The sequence below is a fragment of the Agelaius phoeniceus genome, chromosome 8 (assembly GCF_051311805.1).
Source record: "Agelaius phoeniceus isolate bAgePho1 chromosome 8, bAgePho1.hap1, whole genome shotgun sequence".
In the NCBI taxonomy this organism is placed as follows: Eukaryota; Metazoa; Chordata; class Aves; order Passeriformes; family Icteridae; genus Agelaius; species Agelaius phoeniceus.
This window is the reverse complement of record NC_135272.1, coordinates 29,107,009-29,133,641: the sequence shown is the minus strand read 5'-3', so window position 1 is coordinate 29,133,641 and position 26,633 is coordinate 29,107,009. Positions and strand designations below refer to the sequence as shown.

Genomic DNA, 26,633 nt, shown 5'->3' with positions numbered 1-26,633 from the left:
GCAGCCATCCATCCCTCAAGGAGCTCTTTTCCTGGAGCAGGCTGCTCTAAATTGCTTGCTGTGGAAGTTGTGATACATCAGCAAACTTCAGATCTTCCCTCACACTCTTCAGTCGGGTACAGCCTTTCAGTTGTTCTATGTGGCAGTCACCCTAAGGTTCAGCAAAGCCAGGAGGGTGCTTTCAGGAGCTGCTACCTAATGCCAGAGCAGGACAAATTATTCGTCACTTGCTCTTCTATGCTTTGAAGTGCAAATAAAGCAGACAACTTCAGTGCTGGGTTTTCCAACCTTCCCTGAGATTTCCACAGTAGATCAAGGTGTTGTCCATCCTTGTGCCTCTGACACTGGTCGGGAGTCTCGGGAAAGGACTCTTCCTTAATTTCTCAGCAGCAGCCTTTCTCTAAGGATGCTTCGCCGCGCCAAAACCGAGGCTGAGTGCCGAGCTGGCTGCACTCCTGCCTCCCGCCGGTGCCTGCGGGCTGTGGCTGCCCATCGGGATGTGCCTGCCAGGCAGGCTGAGGTTCCATTTCGGGTGTGTTTGCAGCTCAGACTTATCCCAAACCTGGTGACAGACAGACACCCAGTTCGGTGCCTTTTCCTGTGGTTTTTGGTGTTTTTTGTTTTTTGTTTTTGGTTTGTTTGTTTTTTTTTTCCCGCTGGTTATGTCGCTCGAAAGCGCGTCGGGTTTTTCTCGCGGGTCACACTCGCTAGTTACGGTGCCCTCTGAGATGGACAGGTTATTACGTAGATTACGTGGCTCACACAGCAGGGCCCTGCAGAGGAGGGAGGAGAGCCAGTGTTTGTGGCCAGTGCAGCGGCTGAGAGCTCAGCCAGGACAGGCTCCCGCCGGGGATGTGACCAGCGGCTCTACCTGCACAGGGTCCCCTGTGCGCGGGTCTCCCTCATCCCCACACGGCGGCCGACCCGGGCTGCAGGGTGCCAGGTAGCCCCGGTGCTGCGGCGCACCGGCTCGGGGCGGGGGCAGCCCCGCCGGCGGTGTGGGGAAACTGAGTTTCCCCATGGCCAGCGCTGGGGCCGGCGGTGTCGGGGAGTTGCCCGGCCGGGTGCGGGGCAGGGATGCGGGGCAGGGATGCGGGGCCGGCTCACCCCGCGCCCCCCGAACCCCGCTCTCGCCTCAGCGCTCGCCTTCCTTTGTCCAGCTTAGTAACCGGCGCTCGCGGCCAATCGCCATCGAGCCGGCCGGCCCCGCCGCGCGCTGATTGGCTGGACCGCCCGCAGCCCTCTGCCAATCCCGGCGCTCGCTGCTCCCTCAGACAAAGGCAGCAGCTCTGGCAACTGCGCTCCGCTCCCCCCGCCCCCCGCGCGTGCTCCGCGGCAGCGGCCCCTTGGCGGCCGGCCAGCCGGGGGACCTACCACCGCCACTGCGCGCCTCAGTACGGGGGAGCACTGCGAAAAAGCGTCGAGAAAAGTGGCGAAAGCGAGCCGGATAAAGTTAGAAAAGGGGGGAAGCAGACTTTTATTCTATGCTAAGCTTTCTATGTGGGTCTGCCTCGCCGGCGCGAAGAGACACGTTTCCCCTTTATGTCTCTTTTTTTTTTGTCCACCCCTCTCTCTGCCTCATGGAAGCGCCCGCACACACACACCCCCGTTCACCTCCAAGGGGTTAAAGAGCCGGCGCGAAGCCCCGCCCCCTGGCGCCGGGGGGGCGTGGCCCGGTCCCCAGCAAGAGGCGGGTGGCGGCGGCCGGGCCCCTCAGAGCCGCTTAAAATGTCACCGAGCGCGGCCGCTCCGAGCCCGGCCCCGCCGCCCGCCGCCACCGCCGCCCGCCGCCCCGCGCCGCCAGCAGGGCACGGCGGGCCCCGCCGCGGGCCGCCCGCCCGCCGCTGAGCCCCGCGCAGCCAGCCCCGCCGGCGCGCTCCGCACCGCGGGCACAGCGCCGCCCGCCCCGCTCGGGCTCCGCGCCCGCCCGTATTGTTGCCCGCCGCCGCTGCCTCCTTTCTCGTCCTCCGCCGGCGGAAAGAATTCATCCAGAGACTGAAATAGCCCCTTTTTATCCGCTGCTTCCCACCATCCCCCGGCTTTCCTGTGGGGAGCTTGTTTGGCTTGTGTTTTAAAAATACCCCGAAAACGGCGATTTTTAGAAAGAATTCAGGAAAGTGGCTTTTCTGTGGAAAGGTGTCTTTTTTAACAAAAAGAAGCACTCTATATATTATTATATATATTGCTACCTACCTTTAGTTCCTGTAGGGCAGCTGCTGAGGTGACTTGCGTGGAGGCTTTTTTTTTAAGTTTAATTTTGCGATTTTTAAATTTTTTTAGAAGTGTTATTTTGCAGCGAGGTCAATTCTTCTCGCCTTTTTTTTTTCTTTTTTTTTTTATCCCTCCCATTTTTTTTTTTCCACCTCTCGATTAAAAGCCGAGCTATCCAACCTCTTATTTCTAACCCTGCCGGGACTTGGCTGTCGCGATGTACAACACGTTGTGGGATATGGACCGCGATGACACGGACTGGAGGGAAGTGATGATGCCCTATTCCACTGAGCTGATATTTTACATTGAAATGGACCCTCCAGGTAGGGAGCCGAAGCCTGCGAGCTGGCCCCGCACCCCTGGCAGCGGGTCGGGGACTGCCGTCCATCCCTGCCCTCCCTCCTCCTGCAGACTTTTCCCTTTTAAAATAAAAGGAGAGGGGGGAGGGGGGGGTGTGAAAATTAATATCTGTAGTTCAACTTTGTGTAAACTTCCCAGGGACTTGAGCTTGCTGTCTCCTGGGCAAAAGTATTTTAATACTGGGGGTTTTTTTTGTGGGGGAGGTGGGAGGGAAGAGCAATTTATGGTGCCTTTTGGGAGATGGAAGGAGGCAGGAGGAGGGGAGCTGCTCGCAGCCCCTCTCCCGTGTCTCCTTTTTTGAAAACCTTTATTGAAAAGCGTATATTTCGGCTGTATTCGCTCCTAGAGGAGCGCTTTTATTATCCTCTTCACCTGTGTGCCTTAATGTGCCTGTAACACTTTGATGGTGGTGATTTACCCACCTCCATTCAGCTCCAGTTTAATCGCTTTTACAGTCTCCAAGACCCTTTTCTCCCCAGCTCTCTTCCAGCAGTGACAGATGAGGTGTGTGCTGTCGCTGGGTTTTGGTGATGGGGGGATAATACTTGGGAACGGGCTGGAATCCATCCCTGGAGGCACAGTTACTTTGATAACACTTAATAACCTGGTTCAAAAGGATTTGATTCACTTTTTATTCCCTCCCCCCTCCATGGATTGCTAGTGCTGAAAATGGGGAAATGCATTATCCCTTGCTTGCCTGAAGTTTTTAGATGGGGCAGAAAGTTTCTTTTGTGTCTGAAGAGGGAGGGAAGGCTTGTGAGGAGGAGAGGTTGAGTCTTTCTTTGGTAAATGAATAAAAGTAAGCATAAATGGGTACTGGTGAAACTGTATCTATACCTGTAAGAGTCAAACAGGCTGAAGCAGTAAGGTAAATGAAGGGCCTTTATCTTCTCAGGTCTCTGATCTGTACAGCCAGAAGGTACAGTAAAAAATACACCAAAAGTCTTAGCCTGCAGAGAAATTGATAGCCAATAAGCAATTCCAAGTGCTGTCTTTTATGGGGCACGTACTTTCAGAATGTGCTTTCCAACCTGTGCCTGAATCGTGGCATGTATCTGCAAGTGTGGTTTATTCTCTTTGTTTCAGCACAGTGAGCTGTATTTTTCTCTCTGGAGGTATGTGGTACTTTAATTAAAACAGGAGGAGGTGATCATCCTCAGATTTTTGGACCTCAAGGACCTGTACTTCTTCTTTTGGTAATTCTGACGCTTTAAAAATTGGACAGATCTCTCATACACACAGCACTGGCCACCACTCATTAAATTCTTGCATAGCTGACACTATCTATTTTTAGATGTTACTCCTGAAAGCCTGAAGTTCAGTCAAATCACTTTGTTTCTGTGAATTTTAAAGGGTATCTTTCTTGTAAATGCTTTTGATTTTTAACTATTCACGAGGTAAGTATTTGTGTGTGCTTGTATCAAATGAACAAAAACCCAAGTCCCATTGTAGGTGACTTAAAGCAATTAGTGTGGGGCTTTTATTAAAAAAAAAAAAAAATAAAGCCCCTTGAATGGCTTAGTACAAGGAGGCTGCTAAAAAGGGCTGGACAAAATGAACTGGTTAGAAAACAACTTTCCAGTGTTTCTGCAAGAATTTGGCCATGCAAAATTCTCACAGAGCCTTTCAAAGTTTACATTACGAAGCAGCTCTTCTATCATTAATAATGCCAATGCTTCCATCACTGGAGCCCTCTTGTCAGGGATCAAGGATCTGCACAGTCCAAACACCCGTTAGCAAAAGGACTTCATGTTACAGGCTGATCCCTGAAGTGTTCAGTAACTTTATCTTTCATATTTTTAAACTGGACGAGGCAGAGCTGGAAATGATGCATGGGATAATCCCCATGTGTATGTCCTGATTTCGTGGAACTGCAACTTTTAAATTGCAGGGGGAGGGAGGGAGAGTGTGGCAGAGGAGGGTTCTGCTTTCTCCCTGTCCAGAGGCAGGGTGGGAAGGCATTTTCTGGCCTGGGATGATAGGTCGTCCCTAAGGGGAGTGTGGAGGAATTTATTTGGAAGGCTTAAACACTCGGCGTGCCTTGGGATAAAGTCACCGCCTTTGCACCCGGTAACAACCACAGCTCCACTTGGCCCGCTTCCAACAAAAATTTGTGAAGGTTTTTCGGTGCAGCGTTCCCGGCGCGGTGGCCGGAGCTCCTGGGAGGATGAGTGGTGGCAGCGCTGCCCCAGGAGCGGCGGTGTGGGGCATCCCGAGCAGGGGTGTGCAGCAGCAGCATCACCCCCCGAGAGCAGGGGTGTGCAGCAGCATCACCCCCCGAGAGCAGGGGTGTGCAGCAGCATCCCCCCGAGAGCAGGGGTGTGCAGCAGCATCACCCCCAGAGAGCAGGGGTGTGCAGCAGCATCACCCCCAGAGCAGGGATGTGCAGCAGCTCCCCGGGAGCAGGGGTGTGCAACCCCGCTGCCTGAGCAGCCCCCCGAGAGCAGGGGTGTGCAGCAGCCCCCCGAGAGCAGGGGTGTGCAGCAGCACCCCCCGAGAGCAGGGGTGTGCAGCAGGACCCCGGGAGCAGGGGTGTGCAGCATCACCCCCGGAGCAGGGGTGTGCAGCAGCAGGACCCTGGGAGCAGCGGTGTTCGGCCCCGCTGCCTCGGCAGCCGGAGCGCTCCTTTGTTCCCACAAGTTGAGCCGAGACATCCCCGGTTGTGTTTTGTGCCGCAGCACCGGGCACTGGCGGATCCCGGGAGCCGAGTGTCTGTGCTCACGCATGACTGCCCCTGATTACATTTTACTGCGTCTAAACTTGAGGCAGAAGACAAAAGCAAGGTGAACATAATGTGCGGTGTCACCCGTAACCTCCGAGCCGAGGGTGGGGATACTGTTTCTCGTTAAGGGCCGGTAGACCTTTAATTTATCTTGGCAGGCCGTCTTAATACCCACCTTAGCCTTGCCCAATAATAATGCAGAAATAAAATCTGGTGATGGCAGGCAGCCTGCAGCGCAGCCGGAGCTTCTGTCAGGCCTCAGTGCACCTGCACCAGCTTATCAGTGTGCTTGTGTTTGCTGTTCGGGCTGTAGGTGTAAATGGATGTTCAGAGCAGTCCTGGAGCCTCTCTGCTACAAGGTTTGCTCTAAAGTTCAGAAATAAAAGTAATAACACCTGTCTCTCACTTTTTTTCTCAACTCGAGCAGAGGCAGTCAGGTAACAAGGAACTGCAATCTTTCTGCTAGGCTTTAATCCATCCTGAACATAGGAATTGGGACAGTTTTCCCAAACAGAGAGGTGTAACTAGGGATGCATCTCTGCCAGCCTCACAAAGCATAATTTAGAGCAGTACAACTAACACAGGCACCACAGTGGTGACAACCAGAAGGGTGACTCCTGTTACCTCATGCTTTTTCCTCTTGCTTATACTTTATTTTGCATTTTTACATGCATCACTGGCATGAGGGAGGATCTCTTTATGGCACATAATACTACATGCAACCAGAAACTTTCAGTATCTAGACACAAATGGGGCCATCACTTGCATATAGCTAACATAACAGCTTCTCAACTTTCCAATGATAGATTAAGTTAGAGTATTGTGGCTGTAGCTGCATCATGTGCTGGCTCTGGCATTAGGAAACTGTCAGGGGTGTACTCATATGTTTGTTGTTGCTGTGGGTCTTGCTATGTGAAAAGACAAGAAAATAGGTTCTGGGTTGAATTTAGTTTATTTGACTACATGGTTCAGGTCTGCAAAAAGTTGTTACTGCCAGAAGTTTTTGAACAGAGGATGTCAAATTGACTGCAAAAGTTACCAGAGTATCTAAAGCACAGCTACCTATGTATTGCCTCACTTCAACTTAGAAGGGCTAAGTAAAGTCTTTCCCTCTGTAGATCTGGGATACATTATCAGTTGTGTTGGTGATAAAATGTGTAATCACTGAATACATTTTGTCACAGTTGGATGAAAATCAGTAAGAGTGGTCTGCTGGGATTTCTGATACAGATGTCAGCAAAGATATTTGGCTCAACTACAAATTAGAGGTTAGTTTCCTTTGTGTGGGTTATGAAGAAAACCACAAGTTTCAGGCAGGCTTCCTAATGCAGAATGGGCTCTGTCTATGAACAGATAGTACAATAGCTCTTTGACCTCAAGCTATATGGAAGCTACCTGTTTGAACCCTGAAATATGACTAACTACATTTATAACTTGATCCAGCTGTCTTTTTCAAGAGCAGTACTTTGCCTCGCCTCATATGCTGTAACAATGCTATTGCTACAACATCTTTCAATATTTAAACAGGGGGAGCAATAATTTGTGGGCTATGTAGTTTAGGCAGCACTGCCAGTGTATGAATAAGATAAGTATTCCAAGTATTCAAGGGAAACACTATATTTATTCATTATAGTTTCTATTCTCATGTATAATTTGACAACCCTTATTTTAGGGGAGCGATACTGTAATTGTAATTTGGAAAACACAGGGTTCTGAGCTCGAGGGCAGTGTTTACTGGGATACCAGGTGTGCTGTATCATTCTCAGTGTTACAGTGGAAACTGAGGGCTTCTCAAACTGGGTTTGTGGTACACAGTAGCCAGATGTAGGTGAACACTTTCTGTCTATGCCTGACTAGTTTTCCAATGGGAGAACAGATGCAAATTTGAATAGCATTGACAGTGTTGTCCTTCAGCTTATCTGGCTCCAGAAGCTTATCAAAGAAAAGTTCTGTTCTTGCACATCTTAAAAAAAATAGTCCTACTAGTGCATGTATTCAAAACAACAGTACTGTAGCTTCAACTGTCTTTTTTTTTGCAAATTTAATTCTTGCTGGAAATTGTATTTCAAAAAAAGTAGACGTTTGGGATTGAGAGTTTCCCTGTTACAGAAGGGAAGCTTGTGCAGGCTGATTTGGGGTAGAGCAGGGAGTAAATAAGGCTCAGTCACTGTATTCTGCATATGTGGGAAAATTGTTTGTTTTGAGTCTCAGCTTCTATGAGGGCAGTGGTGTGAAATGCTTCTATTCTGTTCTTGTTTCACCTAGAGTTCTCTACTGGCCTTTTTATTTAATGACTTCTGTAACCATTCTTTTATTTCTGATTGCATTTTTAGGCTTGCTTTTGCATTCCTTGCATTTAATTTTCTTTTTGATGGCTCTAACTGTTAAAGAATATCACTCATCAGCTTTCAATTAAATACACGACCACAAAAAATAGCATCATTAATAGAAAGTGAAATGCTGTTTTGCTTGAGATGAGAGAGCCTGCCTTAAAAGGCTGACATTTGTGTTTATTACTAGGTTTTCAGTTTGTGTAGAAATAGCTGGGGAGGCAGAACTTGCTAAAAGGAGTTTTTCAGCTCTGTGTTCTTAAAGCTACAGGTTTATGCAAACTAAAACACAAGGGAACATTCTGAGAAGAAACAAAGCTCTTCAACATGTGTTTTTGCAGCAAATGTTATTTCTGCAATTGTTGTTCCAAGCAGTTTTGTGTATTGCATGATTCCTGTACCTGACAGGAGTTAATCACAGTGTTCCTTCTGTATCACATGTTTAAAAGGAGAAGACTCTTCCTGGAGTTTTCTGTGGGGCTGTTGCTTCCCCAACCAGCAGAGCTGTCTTCTGTCTTTGCCATTGCCTGCATGATTATCTTCTTCCAGACTGAAGCTGTTTGCGCTTATCTTTGCTCTACAGCTTGGGAAAACAGAGGCATAGCTGGTCATACACATCTGCACCCAGGGCTGAACACAGTTGGGTGCCTTACATCACCTCATGTTGGTTGTTTAGTGAGTCACTTTTTGGGCAGAGAGCTAGAGAAGAATAAAGAATACTTTTATCAGCATGCCCTGTGTGTTTTAAAGCTTAGGCTTTATTATTGTCAGAAAGACTGTTAACTGTGTTGAAACAGTTTGCTGTGAAGCTTCAGTCCCATTAAAGCAATAGGTGTGTTCTAGCTGCATTTTTTGGAAAACTCATTTTTGTAAAGTAGGTTGCTGAGTAATGCTTAAGGAACAATCTCTGCTCATGTACTAAGTGCCCCTATGGAAATGAGTCAGATTGTCTTTTTTTCTTCTGCTTTTTATCTCATTTCTTCTGACAGGTTAAAGTCTGCACAATAGCTAAGTAAGCAAGAATTTGATTCTCCATATAATATAAGCTACAGCAATGAGCTGGTGCTGGGTCCCCAAACAGTGTGAGGGGATGTAACTTCTTTAGAAGATATTTTCATTGCCCTTCATGTTTGATTTGTCCTCCACTCAACAGACAAAGATTCTGCAATGTTCCAGTGAATATATTCCAGTATCTTAAGTTTTTCTAGTTCTGAAGAAAAGTGCCTGTATACAGGGAGCTTTACAAAGATTCATACAGTACAAAAAAAAAAAAGGCAAAGTGCAGGTGGTGCCTCTTGTAGCCCTTTCCAAAAAGGACTCCAGCTGCCCTGTTGCACACCAACCAGCTGCCTGGTGAATCCTGATGCCGAAGCACAATGAGCTCTGAAGCTTTCCTGTGGCTGAACAGGATCCAGGATCTTCCCTGGCTTTGAGTGCAGCAGCACACTCAAGATGGATGCCTTCCATCCCGAGCACTTTGAAAAAGGAGATGAAATACTTCAGCTGCTTCAGCCTGTGACTGCTTCCAGCATTCATCCAGACTATTCCAGTTTTTGTGATTTTAGTGGTAGCTCATAGGAATGTTACTTCTAAAAGCAGATATTCCTGAAGACGACCAATAGTTACCTAGAAATGGCTTAAAAAGATCACATTTCTCTGCACAAAAATTGGTGGGTTTGGAAGAATTATAAAAATACCAATCCACTCCTTAATATTGTTTGTTCCTTTGCTACAGAATAACTTGACTTTTGGTTCAGTGTCACTTTGTGACTCTTGTGCTTCAGGTCAGTTTTCTCCTTCCAAACATAATCCTCTCCTTTTGTTAACTACTGCTTGCTCTCTGTTAGTTTCTTCCTCTAACCCTTGAAAGGAGAATACTGGAGCCATTTTTTAAGGTTTTTACCTTCTGTAGCCTCATCCTAACTTTGTCTCTGGAGTCCCTAAAATCTGATGCTGCACACAATCATATTTTCTTTTGGAGGAATTCTTTCCTTCCTTGCATGCCTCCCCTTAAAAAACCCAAACAAAACCCCTGAAAGTACACCTGCTGCAATGGAGTTCAAGAAAAATTGCTGTAATGGGGGGAACTTGTCTCACTGTTGACACGTGGGGCTTTTTGAGTGTGAGCAGTAGGGCCTGTATTCAGCACCTGTCCCAGGAAAATGTGCAAGAGATAAAATGGATGAGAAGTTCATTGACAATATTGAACTTGAGCCTGTAAGTTCTGTCTGTTACAACCTGAATTTGTACATTGCAATTGAATTTCCCAGGCTGTATTTCTGCCCTGTGTTCCAGTACTCCTGCTGCTCTGCCCTGTGCAGTAGTCCTGGGGACATTGTCAGAATCTCCATCGTTGTCCCTCAAGGAACTGCTCCCAAGTGTCCAATTAGAAGTCTGTGGTGGTTTTGGCTTCATTGCCCTGATTCATCTCCTGTCTCCAAGAGTGCCTCTTGAAGGTTACAAGGCAGCTTGAATCAATGAGATGAGTGTTGAAGATCCTTTCTGTTTTGAAGGCTATAGTACAGTCTCACTGATAAGTTTTGGGGCAGTGAGAGAAGTCAAGCTGCTGATCTGAAATGGATTTCATTAAAATACTTTGAAAATCACCATGTACTGAGTAAGGGGATCAAATCTGAGCATGAGCAATGGCCTGGCTTGACTCTTCCATGTCTGCTCTGAACCTCCCCTTCTGCTGCAGGCACTGTGTGGGATCCCCCTGTGGATTGGGACTTCTGCCTCAGTGGAGCTTCCTTCAAAATCAAGCTTCTTAAAAAAGATGACTCATGACAAAGTGTACAACAGATTCCCTCTGAATACTTTTTTACCTTCAAATTTCTTCTGGAGTCTTGATTTAGAAATGCACCTTTTGATCTTGATTTAGATGGCTCACTCTTAGCAATTTAGGTGGTGTTGAAATATTTGTGCTTTGGTAACTAGAAAATGGTTTGACATAGCACAAGGACAGGTACTGTGTGAGGAACAATTTTACATACTGCTCTGAAAGATTGGAGCTAGTGGTAAGCTGAAATAAAATGCTGCTTAGAGCAGCAAGAATCATATGCATTTGCAGCTGTATTATTATTTTTAAATAGCCTCTTGTGCAGCCAACTTCTCAGTAGCACCAGTTATTTCTGTGAACTGGATCTCCTGTGAGGTTTGTACCTGACATCTGGATGGATGATTAGTCTTTGAAATACCTGGGGGAAACAGTCCTGAGCTGTTTTCATTTAAATTATTTATTATTTAAAATCAGTTATTATTTTAAAGATCTTTTTCTTTTTGCTTTGGTATGTCTCCTAGCCATAGCTGTCACTGCTGGGGCCTGACTTCATTCTCTGTCTGATACAATGAAAAGCCAGTTCTTCATTCTCAATCACTGTAGTTCTTTGCTTACTCTGAATTTTGTGTTTTCCTTGCTCTTGTCAAAAAATCTGTTCCCGCATATTGACCAAACAATACTTTTAATAGTGTTCTGAAGACTCTGCCTGTGGAGGAGTAGAAAACATGCTGTGGTGTTTCTTCTGTGAAGGCAGATGAGGAGCTGCTTCACTTAGAAAGCAAGAAGAGAAGCTCCTTGCTCCTTGCACTTTACACTTACTTTTGCTGTATAGTCTTCTGGACCTGACATTTGATACTGTAATGTACAATATTCTTGTTGAATATCTGAAATTTTCATGGCAATAAAATGTCTGTCATGGACTTTCATCCAGAGTTGGCAAAAGCCTGGGCCTGCTGTTTATATAATAAAATTATTCCTTCCTTGTGTGAGCCAGGCATGTGACACTGGGTAGTGATAATCTTTGAGTGATGAAACATGACAAAAGTCCTAAAACCTCTCCAGTTCATTAAGAGTGTGCTAATTATGCCTGGTAGGTGAAAGAGGACTTATCCTTTTTATCCTCCTCATGTTAATTTTGGGACAGTCACCTCAACCCTGTTGATCATGGAACCTCTGACATTGCTGTAGCTTTGCAGCAGTTACACCAGGCTCTGTGTTGGAAGGAAAACAATTTTTCTTTGGGCAATGAAAATAATTGGGAAGCTGAGGGATTATTGGCTTTGCACCTTCATGCAAAGGCTGGAATGAAGGGGAGAAGCTGTGTTTTGGTACAGAAGTAAAAGATCCCCATGTCCTTTATCTGACTATGAACATCTTCCATTTCTTATGTCTCAGCCCGCGAAGTAACAGGGCTTGCAAAATAGTGAGAGATGCTTTTGAAATGCCCAAGGGAATGCTGAATTTGATCCAGCCTCTTCACAGACTGTTGTTGTCCCCTGTTCTGCAGGTGTCCCAGAGCAGATAATATTTTAACCTGTGCAGTAGCTATGGATGCTCATGAGGAACAGAGTGCAGCAGAAGCCTGTTGGGTTGTAGGAGGTGAAACAGTGATTGGGAGGTGTGGGAGAGGGCTGGATAGCTGGGGAGTTTTCAAACAAAACAGATCTTTATCAAAAAAGCCAATTAATAAAAACTGAAATATTTCTTAAAGGTGTTGTTTTTTGTGAAAGTTCATAGAAACATAAGCAAAGCTATAATGGGAATGTTTTCATTGGAAGCCTGCCTGGCCTTCTGCCAACTTGTCTGCTGTTTTCTGTAATGAGATATTGAAAGACTTCAATTCTTTGAATATGTCTTACTCCTTGGCATCTGGCCTATTTTGGGGGAGGAGAGTGAAAATGTGAGCATGCCTGAGGTTCTGTGGCCAGCAATAATTCCATCAAGGAGCTTCCTTCCCCATTCCCAGAGCAGTTCTCCGTGCACATTAGCTGCCCTTTGAGGAAGGGCAGCTCCGAAGGGCGTTGGTGCTCAACGCTCTGCAAAGGGCTCTGGCAGGAGAGCTGAGATGTGGAGCTGCCAGCATCATTTACCTGCCAGTGGTGGGAGTCAGCTGCTGTCAGCAGGTGTGCACCACCCTCCCCTTTGTCAGCTGGAAAGCCTCTGCACAAGCCTGTGCTTTTTTCACAGGTATCTTTGAGGGGTTTTCATGCAGCAGGGACAAGTACGGGACTCCTGAGGGAGGGAAAGATTTTGAGGCTTTGCCTGAACTCTGTTAGAGAAATTGAGAAGAGTGCTTGAGAAATTGAGTAAGACGGCAGAGAGCAGTTAAAGATTGGGGTGAATTTTTCTTTTCAACAAAGCTAGCCTACATTTTCATTCCAAGTCTTCATCTATATCTCCAAAGGGAAAACCCTTCTCTCCTCAAGGACTATGTCATTAAAAATGTTAGCTGGCCTAACCACAGATTACTTGCATGTTTCCATAGCAATGACACTTTGTAGAGCTTTATATTACAGTTTGCAGGGTATCTACTGTACATCAGCCTTTTTGAAGCTGAGTAACTGTCTTGGAAATCCTCTGATCTGTTTTCTGCTTGTCACAGTGTAGAGAGAGAGTAGATTGAGAGCATCAGAAGGAAGGCTAGTAAACATGCCCGTGAAAGTGCTGAGGGACTTAAAATTGACTTTATCAGAGTACTTGGTAGTTGTGATTATTTGTAACAGTAAGGTAGATGTAATGCTGCATTTAAACCTGCAGTGCTCTTAAGTATGTAGTTTGAAGCTCTTGGAAAATACTGGAAGAAATAAGTTGTGGAGCCATTCTTAGACTAAGTGGCATCTGCCTTAAAAGTGAAAATTAGAGTTTAATTAACTGGCAGGTTAATTTTGTATGCAAATAGTGCAGCCAGAGAAGAAACAGCCTGCTTGACTGGGTACTGCACAGGATATAGCACTTGGATAACCGAGGCATTCTTCCTGTTTTCCTCCTGAATCAGTGCCACTGAAAACCCTCACACACAGGGCTCGGTGGCTCTTAGATCATGTAAACTTGTAAAATTTTTTATTCAAAACCTGACTGGGGAATGTGTGTATCTCATTGAAGTCACGGCCTACTCCACTGCAGTTAAATTGAGGACCAATATAGCCCAGGATTTTTTACGAGAGACTTTAAAAGAAACACAGCAGCGTTGGACTGCAGACACTTGCCAGCTTTCCTGTCCGCCTGGGTGTTGGAGGCGCTTTGAATTTCAGAGAGTCAGCTCAGTTAAAGTCACAAGTCACCTTTTCAAAAAACAATTCTGCACAGTCAAGAAAGCATCCCAGAACTACCTTTGGCAGAGCCCAGTCCATGGGCTTGTCTCTCCAGGGCCCTGCAGAGTGGCTGTACCTGCTGGAAATGGCACAGCAGCCTTCGGGGCCTGACGTCAGCAACATCCGATCCCATGCCCAGCACGCATTGGCTGCCATCCCTCTGCTCCATCACCAGCTCATTTTTATTTCACCCTTCTAAGTGACACTAAGCTAGGATTGGGATTTAGCTCAAGCTAGTCTGCCTGGGAAAGCTAGAAAGAAGGAACTACAGTTGCTGAAGAAATTAAAACCAGACATGCCTGTGAATGCATGAGGGAGAGCCAGTCTGCTCTCATTGCCTGGCGGTCACTGAGGGCTGAACCTGATCTTTGGAATGTTCTCATGTGGGAGTGAAGGGTACAACTGAGCTGTCACCTTTTGGTGTTTCGAAAGAGCTGTGCTCTAAAGCTGTCCTAGAGACATGCTAGGGGCAGGATGCTTGGGTATCTGGTGCAAAGAGAAGGTTCTTTATTAGAACAGATAGATCTGTTGTGCTGTTAATCACTTGTGATCAGTGTTTCTCTCCCAGGAAAAAGGAGGCAAGAAACCATCAGGATCATTCACTTTAATCAGAGCTGGTTTTGAGATAAAGTAAAATTGTGCCTGTGGCTAGATCAGAATTGGATTCAGTGACACGGAAAGAAACACGGCTGCTCTTGAAAGCATTTCTGTTGACTTCAAGACAGTCTTATCTTACTTTATTCTAGGATTTTAGATCTCTAATATTCATTGAGTAAGGTATATAAAACTGAATTCTTTTGAATTTAAAATCAAAATCTGTAGACTGAGGCTCTCTGTAGCTTCTCATAGAAACAGCACAGGATTTCCCCTAGCAGGGTTGTTAGTACCATCTAGGTACTAAGCAAAAACTCCTTTAGGATGCCTCTCTTAGCAATGCTGGTTGGCCAGCATTATGAGAGCAGCAGTGTGGTGGATGCTGCTCTGTTGCTGTAGACTTGCCATGCCATTACAAAATATTCCCCTTTGTCATCACAGGGCTGGGCTGTGAGGCTTTTAAATTACCTTTATGAGTGTTCTCCATTGGTACAGACTAAAGTCTATGAGAGGGTAGCCAAGAAATGCTGAAATGGATGGGCATGTTGGCCTATGGGGCAAAGCAAGAGCAAGGGCCTGGTTCTGCATCCAGTACAGGGGGAAATCTATTGTGACTCAAAGAGCTCAAAGCATTGAAAGTAAAGAATTAGATACATAGCTCTTTGGAAACAGGATCCACCCTTGCAAATAGTTTTGTATTTTTGAAATGTGCAAGCTATTAAAAAGCATTTTTCAAAAGTCTATTGTGTAAAGGACTGACTTCCATGAGTCAGGTTTTACAGGAACTGGTCCAAGCCTTATTCTTTTCCCTGAAAGAATTTCCTTCCAGTTTTCTCATGAAGAATGAAGTTCTGTAGGCAGCGTCCCGATAGTGAGAACTGATATCTGCCTATAAAGGGAAAGGAGAAACTCCCACCTGTAGTAGGGACACTTGGTGTAATGTCTAGTGCTCTGAGTCCAACCTCTCATTCCTTACCTTTCTGGTCTTTGATAGTTTGCTTTTCTGCACCCAGTGCTTTGGAGTGAGCCCTAACAAAGCTGCCAAATAATCCCACAGTGCAAAAAGGAGCAAGACTTAATCTTACAAGGAGGGCTAGAGAAGTATTTAAGTGTTCTAGAGAGCACTTGAAAGCCCTTTCTGGAAAGCCCCTACTACCAGTGTAAAACAGGCACTGTAAAATACCTTGAAGTTGTCGATATGTCCAGGCCTTAATTTGAAGGTCCCTTTGAAATAATTGCAGGTGCTGGTGGAGTTTTCTAAGAACCCTCTCCACGCTTGTGTGTTTTTTATGTAAAACCTAATATGCTTTTTGATGACTCAGAGCCTACAAAAGATTCTGGAGTGAATCTACAGGTTTTCTGACCTCAGATTTACTGTGACACTGATGAGACTCAGAGCTGCTGTAGCTGTCCTGTCCCAGATGTGATGTTGGGAGCCGGGAGGACCTGATGGCATTTCTTAATTCAGGAACTTTGAAAGGGGGAGATGGAACAGCACAATCAATGCAATTGATTCCACAGGCTTAGCCTGGATATGTGTTCCTTTGACCCTGGATGGGGCTGGGAGCTTCCAGCAAAGTAGGGTTGGAGCCATGTCTTACTGTCAATAGTGCTTTGTGCAAATACTTGTGCACTATACAAACAACTGTAGTAGTTAAGCTAGGAATAACTGAAACTTCCTAACCAGGAAGCTGCTTCACTGAATCTGGAGGTTTTCACCTTCCTTTTACAACAAGACCTGTTATTGCCTCACTAGATGTGTGCACACCTGAAAGTTCCCAGCTCACCCCATAAAAAGAACCTGTATGCTAGGGTTTAATGCTCGGTCCCGCAGAATGAATGCTGCTAATCTGAATCAGGTGTTTGGTCAGCAACCCCAGGGTGCAAACGTCTGGGTCAAGGTTCAGATTTAGTTTAGATTGGCTCAATTAAAGCATCTACTGGTTTGTCAGAGAACAGTGAAGTTACTGTGTTGGATATTCAGCATGAAATGGTATTTGGAGCTGCAGTTGGAAGCCTGTTTTCTCTTCTTTCATGTGGGAGGTGTGGCTCGGAGGTGAGCAGCTGCATGGTGCCAAGTAGCACACCTCTCAGTGCTGAGCCATTCCGTGCTCAAGCTGGAGATCAAAATCTTCTTTCTGCTGCCTTTATTTGTGTTCCTGTGTGTACCTGGGGATTGTGCCTCTGAAAGATGGCTGTTGTCACTGTGTCACTGCTCGCTGGTGCTTGTGTAATCTGATGGCGAGGGCACAGGGCTGCGAGCAGATGTTCAGGGTCTGACTTAGAAACCTGCTAGCAGCAAATCAATGTGTGGAGCTGCTTTCTTGCTCTGAATGAGAATGTGACCTGTCCCTCTGTAAAACACTCTCTTGAAATGCCTTAAAAAATGCTCTTTTTCGGTAGCAATGTTCCTGGTGAAGCGTCCAGTCTTTGCAAAACAGGGGAGAGCATTCAGGACACCTTTCCAAAAGAAAATGTATAATACACTTCTGCTCACAGACAGTCTCTCCCAGTACATGAACGTGCCTGTGGCTGCTGAAATAACTGATTCAGGGCTTACAGTCAGGTTCATGATAAAGTTGTTCGAGCAACAACTGGCCAAACAGAAACAGCTTTGGTATCTTGTATGCCCTTATATTTGTAACCTATTTTGAGAATGGAAGTAAAAGCCTGTTTGCCATGGATTTGGGATAGGGGAATTCTGGGCAGGTGTGCACCAGTTCTGCCTGTCTGTTGGGCATCTGTAGCATCCCCTCCCCTGTGGTAAACACTTCAGCTTGCACTTCAGCAAAGCAATGCAGGCACTCTTAACAGTACCTATCGTCCCCTGTCCCTTTCCCTTATCACCTCCTGTCCTGTAGTACTCAAAGAGTCACAGTCTTTGTTCCAAACAGAAACCTAAATGACAAACCCAAGGTAAAACATGAACCTTGGGTGTGTGACAGATACAGCCCTGCCCAGCCACTGCTCTCTAGCAGTGTTTTTCCCTCTGAAGAGTTCACCTGTTTGCTCTTGTGGGCTGGCTTCAGGGCTGCTGATGCCTGAGTAAATGGAGTTTTTCCATAGTGGTGCCCAGTGCTCTCCAGGCTGTGGCTTTCAAACACAATACACCTTTGTCATTTGTGTGGAGCTTTAGGCGGCACCTGCCCTTGTAGTCGTGCCTGCACCAGTCTTCTTTTAACAAAAACTCACATTTCCTCATACTCCTTACTTTTCCCCTCCCTCAAGCATTTGATACTAAAAAATCTCAGATCACACTGGAACAGTTGACTTCAGACTTCCTTTAAGATTACAAGTTCCATTTGGTTTGAGAGAGCTTGAAAGCTGAGTTCGAGATGCACATTTTCTCTTGTTTTTTTTTTTTTTTTTTCTGTAATGTTTCATTAACAGTTTAGTGATTATTTTCTCCTGTTTACCTTCTGTTAATCTGTTTTTCTTTTTCAGCTCTTCCTCCAAAGCCCCCCAAACCAATGACTCCAGTCAATACAAATGGAATAAAGGACAATTCCAGTTTCTCTCTGCAGGAAGCAGAGTGGTACTGGGGGGACATCTCAAGGTAAGCAATATTGCTAGAATATATTAATTAAAAAGGTATTAATATATATTGTTAAAAGTAGGATAAGCCTGCTAGACTTCAAGACAAAAAGAGCATATCTATTTTAGGCAGCATTTTACTGGAAGGGAATGCTTTAGGACCATGCTTGACAAAGCACCTAAATGAAAGTATTCAGCTAGATTCAGGATATTTAAGTTGTTGCTCTTCTGGTGCAGATATTGGCGGTCTTGGTGACAGTAATTTTTGAGTTTCTAAATTTGCCCACATATACAGTCTTTAAAAAGAAGATAAATGCTTCTGAATCTGATATTTAATAAAGAGTTATAAGCATGCCATCCTGGAATGCATGCAGTTCAACATAATTTCAGTATAAAAATAATATTTCAGGATAAAAGGAGTTGCACTCTTATTTTTGGTTTCTTGAACGTTTGTTTAAAATTTCAGCTGTATTAATTTCTATTACATAGTGATATGAAAAATAGCTCTTACAAATGCTAACCATCATCCAGCTATACTGAGCAGATGATAGAGACACATACCAAACAATATAAGTTTTGCCTCTTAAGAAAAACCTTCTTTATGCACTTGAGAAAATAGATTGCTTGGGCTAGGTTCAGAAAATGAAAGACCTTTTTTTATATACTTAATTGCATAAAAGAACTGAAATGTTCAGTCATCTCTTACCCTCTTAAGGCACCTCTGAAGAGTCTAGAATTTGGAGCTGTAAGAGGACAGGCGAGTGTGCTGGGAGTGTGATCAGGAATTGCTCAAACTTGTGCACATAGTACTTTGAAGCACTTAGGCAGATAGAGGCATGAAGAGTGTGTTTGCCACATGAGCTCACTGGCGTTCTGAGAAGGGAGATAAAGTTTTCATATCTTTATTGTACCACCCTTATCTTTTTATAAAGCCAACCCTTGTAGATCTTGCTTTTGAAGAGCCTTGGCAGAGATATTTTTCTGTTAATTTTAAGCTGAAGCAGAGTGGCAAAACCTGATCACAAAACCCACTAAGCACAGTTTGTTTAAAACTGCTCAATATTGGTATCAGTTTATTGACTGTGGATTTGTCCCTCAATTACCAGTGCCCACGATGGCAGGAGCTAATGCACTGCAAATCGCATTGGAGTGGCTTTATTAGATTTAAACTTGATACACGCTTATGTAAAGATGGAATTGTTTATGACCCTGGTTTGGCAGCCAGCAGGTACAGGCTGCATCAGGCTAGCAGGGCAGGAGCAATGTTCTTCAGTCAAGAACTTGTGCTGAAAATTCTGTCATGAGTTCCAGGGTGCAGCTTGCAGGCCCAAACCTGCAGGTCATTATCTGTCCATTCAAAACGGAGTTAACTGGGTCCAATCTGTAAAATGGTCTGAGAGGAGTAAATGGATATGAGCATGTGATACTCAGTAGGAGTCAGTTTTACTAACAAAATAGTTTTCAGGTAGCTAAATCAAAGCTAAGGCTATTCTTTTGTTATTCTTTTGAATACTTTTGTTCCTTAGTATTTGAACAAAAAAAACTGCTGTTGATTTTTCTTTGTAAGATTTAGCTAGGCTTCCTACAGCACCTAAAGAATATTGAGGCTACTTGAGAAACTTTAGTTTCCAAATTATTGTATTAAAAAGTGCTTAGGGCTTCCAAAACCTTTGAAGGAGCTGTTATAAAGTGAGATACATAATCTGGGTGAAATGCTCATAAGCAAGATGCATATCTCTTCAGCTGAAATAATTTTCTTAATGCCTACAGGTACTCACTTTCACTAAAAGATTTCTTGGTTTAGCTTAAAGCTCTGGACTGAGTATCCTTCTGCCTCAGTTGTAAATAAGGAAAAGTTGCACTGCGAGTAGCAAGGTTGTAGTGGTTTAAAAGGGCTGTAAATAAGATCAGAGTTAAGCCAATAATGAGCCTCTTGAGACTAAAACTGTGCTAAACTCTAGGCACCTTTGAGCTGTGATTCTAGAGACCATGTCTTAGGAGGTCAAGACTGGCTTCTCAAAGGGCACCTGTTCCAGTGTGGACTTTAAAACCTGAACAGATTAAAGGGAAAGGTTGTGAACTGAGTCACAGCTGCCACTGTTGTTTAAACAGAGACTCCTTCCTAAGTGGCAGTTGACTGCAGCTACTTTTCTTTAGTACAGCTACACAAGCTCAGGCTTGCTTTAGGTGGCCTAAAAAACTGGAGAGCCTGAGCATGACAGAGATCAAACTCTGCAGACATTGGTGTTGCTGGGTCAGATGTTTCACCTGTGGCAAATGTGGTCATGTCCTTAGCACTTCTAATTTTGCCTCCCTTTCCATTCTCCAGGGAAGAAGTCAATGACAAATTACGAGACATGCCAGATGGAACATTCCTGGTGCGCGACGCATCGACCAAGATGCAGGGAGACTACACTCTGACACTGAGGTGAGCACTGAGCACTTGTGGTCCCCTCAGCAAAGCCCTGAGGAGCTGCTGCCATTCTAGTGACAGCCCTGGCTGTGTAAAGCTCATGCGGCTCAAGCTGAGAGATGTTCCCAGTTCTGCACATCACAGAACAAGCAAATAAAGAGCCAGGTCTGACAGTCAGTTCTGCTCTGTGCACTGAGTCCTGTGCCTCACTAAGTACTACCCTGAGGATCTCTGTGTGGATGAGATGGGACTCAGGGAGGAGAGCTGCTCAGGAGTGCTTCATGGTTTCAGAACTGCTAAGATAAAAAAGGTGTTTGTAAACCAGGCCTTTGATTAATGGGAGAGTGTTGAATACCTCATCAGCATGCAGCTCTGGAGAACTGAACACAATGTCTTGGTAAAAAGAGTATTTTGTGCTTTCTGATCCAAAGTTTAGGGAATATTGATTTGGAGCCATGTTCTTTTCTTCATGTCTGCACGTGGCAGGTTTCCCAGAGCTGCCCCAGCCCTGTCTGCTGCAGTTAGGCAGAAACCTCATGTGACTGCCTCTGGTGCCTTGCCCAGCCTGCCCTGCCACTTGCCTCTGACAGGCTCCCAAGGTTGATTGTTAGGGACAGGCAGGTGAGGCACGGAAGCCACAGCCTTTGTAGCACACCCTTGGGAGTTACTGTGATACGCAGGTACTTGATCCTGCCTTGAAATTCCATTGCCTTAGTGGTTGGTTTGATCCCAAGGGTGTAGTTAAAATTCTGCTTTAACTTCTGCCTCCAAGTTCACAGGCTATGTGCCAAGGTTTGGCATGATTTGGTTATTTTACTGAATTCTACTGAATTTTTGTCTTTAGGAGGCAAAATTGTAAGTACAGGAGAAGGACAGAACAGTGTCTAAACAGTCTGTTGTTGGAGAAAAAAGGAAAAAAGATCAGAACTATATTTGGGGAAACCACTAGACTATATAAATCTGGGTAACAACATGTACAACTATCTTGTAATCCTCAAAGGATACTGTAAATTCATGTATCCTGTATTAGCACACATAACTCAAAAAGATTCATTAGTAATTGTATAAATCTGTATTCTGTTGTATACTATTAGTGACCCTGAATTGCAGGAAATTATGGGTTTGGGTTTTCTTACAGCTCCTTTATTCAGCCTTCAGAATTCTCCTTTTCCCTTGCAAAACTTCTGGCAAAGCTAGGACTTAAATACCATAAGCTGGCTCCAGAATGAACACATAGGAAGAGATTTACTTTGGGCTTTGTTCCTGTTCAAATAATCTGATGATAATTCTGTGTGTATTGACTCTTAAACTACTTAATACTACTGCTGTGTAAAGAATCACCGTGAAGGTGTGCAGTGTGGGAGCCACTCGCCCAGGAATTTCACTGGTGTCATCAGCCTTAGTGCTGATCAGGGATGGGAGGGACACAGCAAAACCTCTGAATGACTGTACTTTACAGGAAGGGTGGCAACAACAAACTGATAAAGATCTACCATCGGGATGGAAAATACGGCTTTTCTGATCCGCTGACATTTAATTCCGTGGTGGAGCTCATTAACCACTACCGCAATGAGTCCCTTGCTCAGTACAACCCCAAGCTCGACGTGAAGTTGATGTATCCTGTGTCCAGGTACCAGCAGGTAAGAGCTTCAGCAGACCCCAATGGCTTTTAGTGCAGACCAGAAAAAAATTGCAGATGTGTATAATTTTTTTTTTTATTGGTGGTTTATTTTTGTGTGTGTTTTTATTTGTGTTGGTTGGTTGGTTTTTTTTGAAAACGGGACTTTTTTTTTCCCCAAAACTTTCATATTTGGCCTCACTTGCATCTTCCAAATTGTCCAACCATCTAAGCTGCTACATTTTATCAGGTTTCCAGTCTCCCTCTGAGTCCAACAGAGAATTTAAACCCTGACAGGCAGCAGAGTTGAACCTCTGAGAAACTTTTTAATTTCTCCATGGACCCTGGTGAACCCCCTGAGTGCTGTTGTCGCCAGTGCAGCCCATATGAGCTGTGCAGCTGTTCCCTCTGTGCATAGCCATCTAAATTCTTCAATAATATTTTTTAAACTTTTATTCCGTAGCCCAAACCACATTTTTGCATTGAGGAAAAAGAACTGCAGAGGAAAAAAGAGGAAAAAAAAACCTGAACTCTGTTCTTTAACTGAAGTTTCTAAGCAATTTGCTTCCTTCTTTCTTGAACTGGGGATAGCAATCCTGAAAATAAGGTGTGGTGTGTTTTTGGAAGTTTAGGATTTTGGCATGGCCCTTGGTGTCCCATAGTTCCAGTTCCTTGTGTCTGTAAACTGTGGAACACGTTTCACTAAGGAAGGCAGATTTAGACACAGTGGTCTCTAGAAACTGGATTATAAAACATGACGCTAATGTCTGTAAAATGCAAATATGCATAAGTGGACAAATGAATACTCTTAAGGAAAAGCTGCTTTGCTTGAAGACTTAACAGCTCTTTGTATGTGCAGGATCAGTTGGTGAAAGAAGATAATATAGATGCAGTAGGTAAAAAGCTTCAAGAATACCATGCTCAGTATCAGGAAAAGAGCAAAGAGTATGACAAATTGTATGAAGAATATACCAGAACATCCCAGGTTGGTACTGCTTTGGCTCTTTGTAGAGTGTGTTTATTGTTGTTTAAAAAGCAAAGAATTTTTTCTATATCCTGTTAAGGCTAATAAAGGCAATATAAAGAAAAAAATCTTAGTAAATTGTGGAATACAGCAAGAAGTTTCATATTTGATGGAAACAGTGAATGTTGCTTGTTGCTGATAGTCCTAGAGGTATGGTGTGGGGCAAAGAGGAGCTGAACTTTTTAGTATAAAGGAAAAGCTGTGGAGAAGGCCAACACTTAGAAGCTTTATACTGCTGAGTGTTTCCAGCTGCCACATGCTGCAGTGAGAGTTGTAGCGGGATTTGTCCAGGTTTTTTGTGAAATCATGTGCAAGTCAGTTACCAGATATTATGCATTAAGGAAGTGTGAATACAGTATTTGGACTGCTTCTTGAAAAATAAGATAGTTCATGTATGGGGAGGAGGTTTGCTGGCAGTCTTCCTGCAAACTAAGATGGAAAATATGACTAAAATGTTTGATGGGTTTGCAGCCTAATAGAGAGCATCATGTACGGGAGGAGGGTAGACTTACAGGGAGTAAGTCTGCCTGGTTCTTTCCTGACCCTACTCAGACATTTGACTGAATTTAAAGCTGATTAATCCTATTTTAACTAAGTGGGGGGAAAAAGTATCATCTTCTCAGTCAGTTTAGGGAACGTAATCGAGTCTTGCATTGTCATCTGTATTATGAACAAATGATGAAGGACTCTTTCCTCACACAGGAAATTCAGATGAAGAGAACTGCAATCGAAGCATTTAATGAAACAATTAAGATATTTGAGGAGCAGTGCCACTCACAAGAGCGATACAGCAAAGAATACATCGAGCGATTCCGCAGGGAGGGCAACGACAAAGAAATTGAGCGGTGAGCTCTCAGGTTCTGTTTGCTTACCTGGAAACAGTGGTGTCCACACTGACACTGCCATTACAGCATCATATAAATCATATAAGCCACTTTGTAAGCTCAGTGTTTCTGAGACCTTCCCTCAAGGTATCTCAGCCTTCAGTAAAGCTCTCTTCTCTCAAAGAATTGCAGAGCTGGGAAATCTCTGGATTATCCTCTCTTACCTTCAGTAAATCAAGATACTGGGATGAGGACCAGGAAAGAACAGGAAATATGGTTTAATTTGTTTATCCCATTTCTATTTGGATTTGCTCAGAATATAATTCAGAGAACTCTGTATTTGCAAACTGTGAAATGTACATAAATCTGGTAAATCTCATTGTCCGTAGTTGGTTTTAGTCACTTTCAGAGATCACTGTTTAGTAGCTGTCATCTAACAAATTCAGTGAGTGCATTGTTTGAAACTGCCCTTCCAAGAGGGTATTAGCAGAAAAAGGTGGATCTGGGCCTTCGAAGAAAAGGCCAGGTATAATGCCTCACTTGACATAGTGCTTTATGAACCACATTAATGAGGTTTTTGGACCAGGAACAGTTACCTGTAACAATCTCACTATGCACTTGAGGTGCTTTGTTCTGAGTAAAGACAATTAAGAAGCAAAAGATGTAATTTTCCTGAGTCACACAAAATCTGCTAACTAATCTTGAATGAAGAGACAGGCAGCATTATTTCCTTGTAGCTCTTGATAGTAATTGAAGTTTGCATTTGAAATCTTGCTATTGCTGATGCCTGTAGTGGGATTGCATAATTGATACAACAAAAACTGAATCTGACAGTGAGGGAGGAATCTGTTCTAGCTTAGCTTCCTGCAGAGAATTTCTTCCTGCATATCTACCAGAAGGAAATATATTAAGGTAAACTGAAGGTTGCAAGCCCTCTGACAAGAGGTCTTTCCTGTCACTCATACAGTAATTTTCATGTAAGGATGAGGTCAAGGGAGGAGTTACTGTTATGGCAGTTCTGTGATACTCTTCTGTACTGTCCTACCAGTAGGTTCAGTCCTTCTGGGCTGGTTTAACCTCTTCTCTCATACTCATTTGCAGGATAATGATGAACTATGAAAAATTAAAATCACGCCTGGGTGAGATCCATGACAGTAAAATGCGCCTGGAACAAGACTTGAAGAAACAAGCTCTGGACAACAGGGAGACTGATAAGAAAATGAACAGCATCAAGCCTGACCTAATTCAGCTCCGCAAAATCAGAGATCAGTATCTTGTGTAAGTAAGCCTGACCCATACCTCAGAATAGTGTCTGTGATGAATCTGATTAATGGCTGTTTCCATCAGGATAATGAGAGTTTAATTTTCTTTTCATAACCAAAGTTCTGTTGATGTTAAGGTGCTACAGTCTGGCAGTGGATGTCTGAGAGCTGGTTGGCTTCTTCATGACTTCATTATTTAAAGAGCCAGCCACAACTAGGTGCACAATCTGCATCTCCTGTAAATAAAGAATTTAAGAAAAATTAGTTATAAACAAAACCTGTGGTTGCTAAAACAACAGATGGTAGTACTTTTTTTTCTGTTATATTGCTTATACCTACATTTGATTTCACCACAGTTATCCAGCTTCTAATGTCCCTGGGCTGGACACAGACTGTTTCTCCTGTGTCTGAGCTTCAGCTTGCTCACTAAGAAGACCCATACATGTGCTCTAATGTATAAATGTTCTCTTCTTCTGGCAGATGGCTCAATCACAAGGGGGTGAGACAGAAGCGAATAAATGACTGGCTGGGGATCAAAAATGAAAATATTGATGAGTAAGTGTCACTATACATATGATTTTATTGAGAAGTGTTCCATTACTAAGTGTTTTCTCTTGTGGGATTGGTAACAAAAACTACCAGTTTCTCAATAAAAGACTGGAGTCATGTGATGTCATGTGAGGCAGCAACTCTGCTGAAACATGTAGGATTAAAATTAAGATCTAATTTGAAGCCTTTAATATATGTTTGTTAGGAGCCCAACCTCCCAATTTGGGCAATTGGTATTTCTTTGTATGATTTCTGTGAAAACAACTCTGCTTATTAACTCCTTTACTGATCACTGGTTAACAAATGTATCCTCTCAGCACATACTTTGTGAATGAAGAAGATGAAAACCTGCCACATCATGATGAGAAAACTTGGTTTGTCGGGGATCTCAACCGTGTCCAAGCAGAAGACTTGCTCTGTGGGAAACCTGACGGAGCATTTTTAATTCGCGAGAGTAGCAAGAAAGGATGTTATGCTTGTTCTGTGGTGTAAGTCTGTTTTCCTTTTTGTTCCAACTACTCGATTCATAAATCTCTACCAAAGCTCTTTATTTTGGAGAACAAAAGCCAGGCCTAGCTTAGGCCTACCCATTGGAATGTGTTGCATGTTTGCAGGAAAACCGGCATGGTAAAAGCTTTGTAACAAAAATGTGCTTTGAATGTGCAATAGCTGTAGTCCTGCAGCCTCTCTGCACTTCCCACAGTTGTTAGTACAAAGGTCTGAAATATCCCAACTTGAAGCTCTGTAGTAAGGGCTAAGTTAGGGCCTAATTCTCCCATATTCTTCTGTGCTAAGGGACACATGGGAAGAACTAAAGCAGGTGTGACATCCTCCATTCTCATTTTCAGACATTCCCAACTCTAGATCTTTGTCTTGTGTGTGTAAGGTAATGGTGATGCTTCAGAGGATTATTTGTGAGCAGTAGCTTTGATGACATTCACACAGCCTTGCATTGATTTCTTGTATTTCACTTCATTTTATGCTGGTGTAATGAAGGTCAGAAATTCTCCAACTCCATTATCTAAAAATCCTTCAAGCTTGTCCTGGAGTCCAAAATGGCTTTCACTGATTTATTTCACATGAGGTTAATTGCTTCTGAGCA

The 26,633-nt window shown here is 44.1% G+C and overlaps 1 protein-coding gene across 2 annotated transcripts in view; it reads left to right on the top strand.

The window, feature by feature from the left end:
- Nucleotides 1-26,633, top strand: part of PIK3R3 (phosphoinositide-3-kinase regulatory subunit 3) — a 78,657-nt gene that overhangs the window by 43,861 nt on the left and 8,163 nt on the right. Inside the window, exons 1-9 of one of the 2 annotated variants that reach the window (XM_054638074.2) lie at nucleotides 1,835-2,534; nucleotides 17,752-17,863; nucleotides 20,171-20,269; nucleotides 21,714-21,894; nucleotides 22,732-22,857; nucleotides 23,599-23,741; nucleotides 24,822-24,998; nucleotides 25,463-25,537; nucleotides 25,849-26,019. In XM_054638074.2, the coding sequence (XP_054494049.1) occupies nucleotides 2,429-2,534; nucleotides 17,752-17,863; nucleotides 20,171-20,269; nucleotides 21,714-21,894; nucleotides 22,732-22,857; nucleotides 23,599-23,741; nucleotides 24,822-24,998; nucleotides 25,463-25,537; nucleotides 25,849-26,019 (1,190 nt within the window). In that variant the 5' untranslated portion in view covers nucleotides 1,835-2,428. Of the gene's footprint in view, nucleotides 1-1,834; nucleotides 2,535-17,751; nucleotides 17,864-20,170; nucleotides 20,270-21,713; nucleotides 21,895-22,731; nucleotides 22,858-23,598; nucleotides 23,742-24,821; nucleotides 24,999-25,462; nucleotides 25,538-25,848; nucleotides 26,020-26,633 lie in introns of those variants that run through there. The other variant, XM_077182475.1, reaches the window with a different exon arrangement.